Below are 9,370 nucleotides of genomic sequence, written 5' to 3'. Positions count from 1 at the left end.
CCTGGAGTCCCGGGATTGAGTCCCGCATCGGGCTCCCTGCTCAGCGGGGAGTCTTCTTCTCCCTCTGACCCTCTTCCCTCTCGTGCTCTCTATCTCTCATTCTCTCTCTCTCAAATAAATAAATAAAATCTTAAAAAAAAAAAAAAAGTCTTCCGTGGCTCCTTACTGCTTATGAGATCCAGCCAGAAAGTGACTGCGGTTGACTTCTTTCTCCTGTCTCCCTCTCGCCTGCCTCTCTCAAGTTCTGGTCATCCTTCAAGGTCTAGTTCAGTGCCCATCCATTCCAAGAAGTCGTCCAAAGCATTTCCAACCACACTGGTCCGTCTTGCCTTTCTCTGAGCATTTATGTTTGTGTGTTTGCTGCATTTTCCCTAATTGTTTTCTATGCCTCCCCACAGCTTTGACTGGAAATTTCCCAAGGACAACCACACGAACTGCTGCCTTTCGTTGGTCGATTGGTATCCCTCACAGCACCTAGCACAGTGTGATTTATGCATTCATATATTTATTGAGTATGTACTATGTGTCGGGTACAGTTCTGAGTGCTGGGGATAGAGCTGGGAACAAACCAGAAAACATTCCCTGCCCTCGTGAAGCTTACATTCCAGGGTAATGGGGCAGAATGACCCAGGAAGGGGGCTAGCAGGCGGGGGCAGGTGGGGCTTGAAATTTTCGAGCGGTGGCTAGAGTGGGCCTCGATGAGCCATCTACATGACACGACAGAGTAAGACGTGTGGCTATCCTGGGAGGTTGGAGCCACTCGCAGAGGAAATAGGGCAGGGCAAAGACCTCGAGGCTGGAGGGCACTTGACTCCTGTGAGGAACAGCCAGAAGGTCAGGGTGGCTGGAGGAGCATGCCTGGGGCAGAGCAGCAGGAGGGGAGTTTGGAAAGGTGGGTTAGGTTAGGGCCTTGGAGGCTGGTGGAGAATCCTGAGCAGATGGGGTAGGGTAGGGCCTTGGAGGCTGGTGGAGGGTCCCGAGCAGGTGGGAGAGGGTAGGGCCTTGGGGGCTGGTGGAGGGTCCCGAGCAGGTGGGGTAGGGTAGGGCCTTGGGGGCTGGTGGAGGGTCCTGAGCACATGAGTGCCCTGTTGAATCCAAGAGTCAATTTAATAATCACTGTAAAGTTTGGAGACCTGAAGTCAATTAGCTTCAGGACATTGATCCAGACAGATACCCCAGCACCACACTTCTCGGCCTCAGGCGAAACCCAGGGGATCTGGTCACGAGCCCCTTGTGCAAACGGCACTCTCTCGAGTGAGCTGCACTAAACCTGTAGAGGAAAACCACTTACAGAAGAGCAAGAACCTCCAAGTCAATGAAACCCAGACCCCGAGAGCATGATATGTCACCGACGTTGACTGTGTCACGTTCAGTTTTGCGTTCTCTGTGGTGCCAGACAGCGTGTTTCCTCAAGCCACCCCAAACAAACTCAGAATCTAAGTAAGAGAAGCGTGTCCACACTTGCTGTACGCACATGGTTTCAGGACAAGCCCCCCGGTGGTTGTCCCTTCCAATCAGATTACTGCCCGGAAGCTCCTCCTAGGTGAAAATCCAAGAGTTACCCTGGGCAGAGTCTCCGGCCTCCAGGAGCTTGAATCTGGTGGCAGCTCAGGACATGCACACAAACCTCTTTGTTAATTGCTACAGTAGAGGCATTTGTCGGGAGAGAGCAAAGAATTTTGCATTTGGGGGTTAAAGAACCTTAAAAAATGTGACATTGGAGGAACGGAAAAGCGTTCTGGTTAAAGAGAACAGCAAGAGGGATGGTTTGTAGGGAGAAAACATCAGAGGTGACAAACAGGGGCCAGGCAAGTGGTAAGTGGGGGAAGCAGGCCAGGCCAGGGAGCATGGGGCCTGTGCCGACTGGGAGCACATGCCCTGTTGATAAGGTGGCAGCACCTGATGAGCACCTGCGGACCGTGGGTGCACTGGAACTCAGGTCCAACGCTACCCCAATTTCTGGTATCTTTATTTCTTTAAAAAAATATTTTATTTATTTATTTGTCAGAGAGAAAGAGAGCACAAGCAGGGGGAGCGGTAGGCAGAGGGAGAGGGAGAAGCAGGCTCCCTACTGAGAAAGGACCCCGATGCGGGACTCGATCCCAGGGCCCTGGGATCATGACCAGAGCTGGAGGCAGACACCTAACTGACGGCGCCACCCACGTGTCCCCAGAACTTCTGATTTCTTAAGAGAAGCTGAAAATCCGGGGTGTCATGCAAAATCTCCTGATTTTTTTTTCATGTTTAGTATCTAAATCCAAATATATTTAAACACGATGTGGGCCAAACAAAACTGCCTGCAAAGGACTTTGAGCCTAAAGCTGGCCGGTTGGCTGAGAGTGCTGGGCCGCAGAGTGACTGGGGGGAGCCTGGCTGGTGAAGAGACTGAAAAATTCGGGGAATCCGTCATGAAGAAGCAAGCCCGCAGGCAAAGGCGTCAAGACTACCTTTTTTTGGCATTTGAGGGGAAGAGGTGTTCCTTTAAGAAGATTGAGCTGGGAGTGAAATGATCCGACCTGCACATCAGGAAGATTTGTCACCTGGTGGGGAGAAGGGCAGACCCTTGTAAGGGAAAGGCAGTAAGGACCTGAGACCAGTGGAGGCAAGGAAGGGGGAGAATTGACATGAGAGATGTTTTGTGATAGAAGCCCTGCGAGGCTGGATGGCTGGGCGGGGAAACCACACACGCCAGATACAGGAAAGGAACGTGTCAAGGTTAAATACTTTGACCACCAACCTCTCACTGATTTTTGGTGGACATGTGGACAATGGATGGATACGGGCCAAGTGCAAATATAACAAAGAGTACACTAGCTCAGGATTTCTCTACTTTGGCACTATGGTCATTTTGAGCTGGATAATCCTTTGTAGGGGTGGGCGGGGGAGCTGTCCTGTGCTTAGTGGGATGTTGAGCAGCATCCCTGACCTCTACTCACTAGATACCAGTAGCACACCCTCCCACTCCAAGTGGGGACCACCAAAAATATCTCCAGACGTTGCTAAATGTCTCCCGAAGAGGACAAATCAACCCTCGTGGGGAGCTATTGCTTTAGTGTCAGAAGAAGGGAAATTCCCTATTTGCTGTTTCCCTTTGTTTCTTTTCACTGCAGTGGTGGTATCTGTTCGGTTTTGGCCTGATAAAAGGCATAAGACCTTTTGTGAGATTTTTACCTAAAGGCCAGAATTCTTAGCTCAGCCCTTGGTATATATGCTGACGTCTGTGTCCTTGATGAATTCAGGAGGGTGTTTCTAACTGGCTGGAAGGAGACCTGACTTTGGAAAGAGGAACATCATTCTTTCTCCCCAACTATTTTCTTGTTTGTGCCCTTTCCCAACTCCACTCACAAAAAAGGAGGAGGCCTTAGCGAAAAGGGTAAAGATCCAAAAAGCCAACGGGAGCGGCCAGGGTACCTGGGGCAGTCCAGAATTCCAGCCACCTCAGAGCCAAGGCGAAAGGAAGGACAATTGGTAGTCTCACGCCCAAATCGTCAGGGGCCCAATGAATTACAAATTAAAGCTAAACGTGATGCGGACTCATCGTGACTCCGATTACACAAAGCCCAAGTAAGAGCTGTTTATTGCAATGCCTGGGAACCTATCCCGTCGTCTTCATCCTCCTGCAGACCAGAGCAGTGGCCTAATTCAATCTAAGATGCTCTTTGAGTAAAAGTACACAGAAATTACAAATAAAAGATTGATGTTGAAGAGAGAGCATTCCTAAACATTTTTTTTTTAAATGTGGCTTAAAATTTAGGGTAGAGAGGAAGTGGGACTGCCTGGAACACTTGTTTTTTGTTTTTAAAGATTCTATTTATTTATTTGACAGAGAGAGACAGAGAACACAAGCAGGGGGAGTGGGAGAGGAAGAAGCAGGCTTCCCGCTGAGCAGGGAGCCCGATGCAGGGCTTGATCCCAGGACCCTGGGATCAGGACCTGAGCCGAAGGCAGACGCTTAACAACTGAGCCACCCAGGCGGCCCTGCCTAGAATACTTGTGCTCACCGTCAGCAGCTCAGTAAAATTATGGTCATGCCACTGCCCTTTGTTTTTTGCCTCACAACTCTCACAATTCTCAGGACCTTCTCTGGAGGCTAATGACCAGTCGTGACCCTTATTTTTCTAATCATTTGCTGCCAATTCATTAGGCACTCAATCTGTGCCAGACAGTGCCCACGGTGGCACTAAGCCAGTCCCCAGGGGCTCCTGTTCCAAGTGGAGACTTCGTAAAAGGCCGATGACATGATCATTTTGGAAATGTTATTATAAACTTATTGTATAATGTTTATAGCAAATGTCAACAAGTATATGCGTGTGGTGATGTCAGCGGGGGGGGAGGTCTTAGGTTAGAGTGGGGGGCCTATTTGCAAGGGGATTCAGAATAGTAATATCTCTCAGTTCTACCAGCTTCCATAGCTTACCAAGTGTTTTCATAAACATTACGTCGTTCAGTAATACATGCAGACGAGTGATTCTGAACCTTGAACGCAAGACTTATCTCGAGATTCTTTGCAGGGAGGCCTGCCTCCTGGAAGCCTCCTTTGCTCCTTCTCTCCCAGAAGGTGCCCCTTCTTTGTGCCCCACAGTTCCTTGCTTTTGCCCTTATGAGAGCCCCCCACACGGGTGGCAGCTCTTTGTTGGCAGGGCCTGCTTTTAATTAGGGGCTACCCCAGTTCCCGGAAGGACAGTAAATATTTATTGAACTCAAGGGCCATAATTCTCAGAGTGAGGCCTTTGTTTCAGGTAGATTAAACATCCCTATGCCTGGAGACTAGGTGTGTTATCGCATTTTTACTGCTGTATTTTTTGCAACAGATTTCAGGTGTACACATTGGCTTAATTCAACCAAAATACACCTGGGTTAGTGGGTCTCATCATCCATCCAGATCTGACCCTTTTTTGGGGGGTGGTGAGAGAATAATACCCCTCCCCAAAGATATCCATGCCCTAGTCCCAGCCAACTGTGAATATGTGACTTTATATGGCAAAAGTGACTCTGTAGATGTGATTCAATAAAGGATTTTGAGATGGGGATTATCTGGTAGGTCCAATCTAATTACCAAGTTTTTTTTTTTTTAATCAAAAAAGGCGGCAGGAGGGTCAGAATCAGAGAAGCGACCTGAGCAGTGGCCTGGGCCGCCTGGAGAAGCTAAACACTGCTTCTCTCTCAGAACCTCCAGAAGGAACACAGTTCTGCTCACGCCATGATTTTGGCCCAGTGAGACTTCTGACCTCCTGAACTCAAAAAAAAAAAACCCGTGTCAAGTCACTACATTTATGGTAATTGGTTATAGCAGCAATAGGAAAGTAACAGGGGTTCCCATTCTCCTCCATCCCCAGCCTCATTGACCTTCATAGTCACCCGCTTTCTGTGTGTCCTTCTGACTCACCTTCTGACTCTAAACCTGTGAAAAAGAAGTATGTAGAAAGTTGGTTGCGTGCTTTTCGGAATGCAAGTACTGGACATAGTGTGGCACTGTCCTTCCCATTTAAAATTTTGCTCCCCACCACCACCCCCGACTCAACATTCTGTATTACCAGCTTTCCAGTACACCTTCCGGCCTTTTCGCCAAACAAGCCCCTGCTAAGTCCCCTCTTGGGTCTTGGCCTGAGCCCATCCTGGGAGGTGGGGTTGGGATTAGGAAGGCTGGAGTCAGAGTTTAGGAAACAGGGGCTTAGAGGCCGACGACTGGGAGCCGCCTCTCCGGACTCCCAGGCCGAGGCTCCTTCACGGCGGTGGCCCTAACCCGGGGCCCCGGGGCGGGGGCGGGGGGGGGGTGGACGGCGGCAGCCCCGGCTCGACCCAGGTCCCGCAGGTCCGCGCCGGCCGGGGCTGGCTCGGGCGCGCGGAGGGCGGGACCGGCAGGCGCCTGGGCTGAGCCGCGACGTGCTCGAGGAAGTTCAGTCTGGCCCGAGCCGAGCCGGTGCTCCGGAGGGGCCGAGGCAGGGGCTGCGGCGGCGGCGCCGCGGGGCCGTGGAGCCGCGGCGGGGCCAGGTGTGGCTCGGCGAGAGGCGCGGGAGGTGCGGGAGGCGTGGCAGGCGCGAGGACCGCCCCCCCGGCGCCCCGCCCCCGGCGCCCGCAGCTTGCGGCTCGGGTTACCTGCGGCGGGTGGGCGGGGCGGCCTTTCCGGTCTGCGCCGGCCCCCAGTCTCCAGGGCGGCGGAGCCGGGAAGTGGGAGAGGGAGCGAAGGAGGCGGAGACTGCAGAGCCCCGCAGCCCTGCCGGGCTCCGAGGACAGGGGCTGCATGGAGCGGCCGGCGCGGCTCTGCGGGCTGTGGGCGCTGCTGCTGTGCGCCGGCGGCGGCGGCGGCGACGAGGGCGCCGCGCCTACCGGTGAGTTTGGCTGAGGGCCGGGGGCGGCGGCCGAGGGGGCGGCTGGGGTCGCGGCCGACAGGGGCCGGGGGCTGCGGCGAGGGAGGGCGCTGGTTGCGGGGGGCCGCCTCACGACGCCCGGCGCTCGGAGACCGCAGCCTTCGGCGCCCGGTTCGAGGTGGGGTTCCCGGGTCGCGGGCGGCCGTGGCGGCGGCGGCGACGGAGCGGGACGACGACTCGCCGCCGCACTTCCCTCGCGTCGTCGGGAAGAGCCGAGGAGCCCGGGGCCCAGGCGCGGGAGAGAAAAGGGGCCGCGGTGTCCGAGGGCGGCGGGTCGGGACCCGGAAAGTCGCCCGGGAGGGGATGAGGGGGCCAGGAACCGGCGGGGTTGGCGACCAAGGTCCGGGCGAGCCGGGATCGCCCCGGGGCTCCTTGCCGGGGACCTCGCCGGTCGAGTGCGGGGATGGAGTTGAAGGGAGCTCCTGAAGACCCCGGTCCTCGCAGAGAAAGGACGTGGGGGCCACGGCCTCCTCTGGCGTTCGACAGATCCGTTTGGGAAACCCGGAGCAGCATCGGGGTGGAGGCCTTTTTTTTTTTTTTTCTTTAATAGCCCTTAGATTTGGAAATCATTTTAGGTTTACAGAAAAGTTGCCAAGGTACTCCAGGGAGTTCGAATATACCCCTCACCCTGTGCGGCAACTTTTTCATTAATCAGCCGGGCAGAGTTCTACCGGGAAAAGTAGAATGACTTCCTCACGGACAGCTCCCGGCTCGAGTGGCCTTGTGGCCACGTCGGGTGACCACAGTGGCTCCAAATTTGAGAGGTTTTATTACCATATTGACACAGACACCCACAATTTGCTTATTGCATTTTCACCAGTGTGTTGGGCTTTGAAACCCAAGTTGAAGTGTTGATTGGGAAATCTTGATGCCCTCTATTGATTCAGTCAACAAAACGTACGCAGTCAGCTCTATGCCAGGTGGTGTTCTAGGGGCTGAGGATGCGGGAGTGAGTGAAACAGACCAAGCCCCCGCCCTGCACAGCTTCCGTGCTATTGGCAGAGTCCCGGGGTTGGGGGCGGGCGGAGCCGGGGAGTAAGATATCAGGTATGTCAGGTGGCGCCGAGTACGATGGAGAAAAACGAAGCCGGGAAGGGGTTTGCCGTTATAAATACGGTGAAGTGAGTGGGAAGCCCTTACTGAAAAGGTGGCATTTAAAGTGGAGGCCTGAGGCAGGTTTGAAGTTTCCAGTTAATAATTATTCAAGCGTCTGCGTTGCTGAGCTCTGAGCCAGGCTCTGGGGGTTCTCGGAGAGCCTTAGAGTGTACAGCATAATCCTTGCCGCCCCCCACGTGCCTCCAGTGCAGGTGCGGGATCGGATTCTTACAACCATATGAGGAAGCTCAGTGCAGAGAAGGGAAGGGACTTGTTGAGGGTCACCCCACTCGTTAGGCTCCTGATTTTCACCGACCTGCTCCAACACATTCCCTCCTACAGACTCCCACACACACAACAAACAACAGCTGGCCTTCTAGATAATGCCCGGCAACCCCCCACTTAATCAGTTTTGTCTCAGCGCTTCATTGGTAACTTGGTTACTTAGAATACAGAAACTTTTTTCCCATTAGAAAAAATATTGATGGGGCGCCTGGGTGGCTCCGTCGGTTAAAAGCGGGCTGCCTCCGGCTCAGGTCATGATCCTGGGGTCCTGGTCTGTCGAATAAATAAAGAAAATCTTTAAAAAAAATATTGGTAGAATTGCAAGGAGGTATGGTGAAGGGAAAAAAAAAAAGAAAGAAACAGGGGACTTAAGTTTTCTGACATTTCCCAGCTGTGGGGCTCTGGGCTAGTCATTTCCCTGTGCTCGCATGGCAATTTCTGATCCGTAAGTTCTAAGGGCTCTTCCTAGCTCTAAGCTTCTCAGTGTTCATGAAAATGATTAGGTTACCAGCTTTGTTTAGTCTGTTTAGGCTGCTGGTCCACGTGGCGGCATGTCTTAATAACCACAACTAGCATTCTGTAGTGTTTAATATACTCTGTGCCACGCAGGGTTGTGAGTTTTTTCCACTTACGTTGTTTCATTTCGTCTTTACACAAAACCTATCCTGTAGGTGCTGCTGTTGAGTCCCACCTTGTACGTGAGGTAGCTGAGGCACGGTGAGGTTAAGAGCCTTGCTCCAGGTCTCATGGGTTATGGTAGAGTGGAGCGAGGCTTCCAGTCCCTGTGGCCAGACTCCAGGGTTCATGCCCTTGACCACTGTATTCAGTGCCTGCTCTGTTGAAGGGAGGGGAGTCCTTGGCTGGGAGAGGAGCTGGGCACCTCCCAGAGCAGCATGGCAGGATTGGTTGGGACCCATGAACAGATGTCCAGGTCATCTGTTAAGAAGTGACGGACTGTATATTGGAGACTCGCTTTATAATGGCCACAGCGCGTGGTCCAAACGGTAAGCACTGTAGGCTTCTGGAGGATGGAGAGCCGTGAGGGCCGGCAGTTGTGTGGAAGTGGTAAAAACTTGAGCTAGACTTTCAGGATGGGTGGAATTTGGGTGGAGAAATTCTTCCGAGTTGGGGGAGAATAGCAGGAGCAGAGATGCAGGAGTGTGGGGGCAGAGGGTGCTCCTTTGTGGGCAGTGAGCAGCCCGGCTTGGCAGGAGGGTGTGTTGGCAAAGTCGGTCGAGGCGGAAGAGTTTTGTTTGCCCACGAAGGCCCTGAGCGGGGCACAGCGTGAGGGACATGACAGCGGAGGAGAAGCAAGCAGGGAGACTTGACCGGGTGACAGCAATCGCTGGAATGTAAAGCTACCCAGGGCTCCAGGGTTGAAGATGTCCCCTAGACAGATGTGAGTGTCTCCTGTCCAGGGCAGTGACTTAACTGGTGTCAGCCCGCCTCAAGGGGCCCAGCAGAGCACGTTGGTGTAATTGGGATGATTAAAAGAGATGTTGCAAGAAGAAATGGACAGACATTGATGACTGACTAGATGTAAGGGAAGGAGGCGGTGACTCATATATGACTGTTGTGATTTCCTTAACTTTTCCCGGAATATGCATGCCTCTGCCAGCTCC

General features: G+C 53.3%; 1 protein-coding gene across 3 annotated transcripts in view; it reads left to right on the top strand.

The window, feature by feature from the left end:
* Positions 1-6,143: 6,143 nt before the first annotated feature.
* Positions 6,144-9,370, top strand: part of IL13RA1 (interleukin 13 receptor subunit alpha 1) — an 81,268-nt gene continuing 78,041 nt past the window's right edge. The window contains exon 1 of one of the 3 annotated variants that reach the window (XR_015769436.1): positions 6,144-6,329. Coding sequence is in view for 2 of the 3 variants with exons in the window: in XM_028087777.2 (XP_027943578.1) it covers positions 6,242-6,329 (88 nt within the window). In the remaining variant the exon portion in view is untranslated. The remainder of the gene's footprint in view (positions 6,330-9,370) is intronic. The other 2 variants (XM_028087777.2, XM_028087776.2) reach the window with 2 other exon arrangements.

The sequence above is a fragment of the Eumetopias jubatus genome, unplaced genomic scaffold (genome assembly GCF_037043125.1).
Source record: "Eumetopias jubatus isolate StellerSeaLion01/CBP00866 unplaced genomic scaffold, mEumJub1_p1.0 scaffold_11, whole genome shotgun sequence".
Lineage (NCBI taxonomy): Eukaryota > Metazoa > Chordata > Mammalia > Carnivora > Otariidae > Eumetopias > Eumetopias jubatus.
The sequence above is the reverse complement of the archived record's forward strand: the minus strand, read 5'-3'. Positions and strand labels throughout refer to the sequence as shown.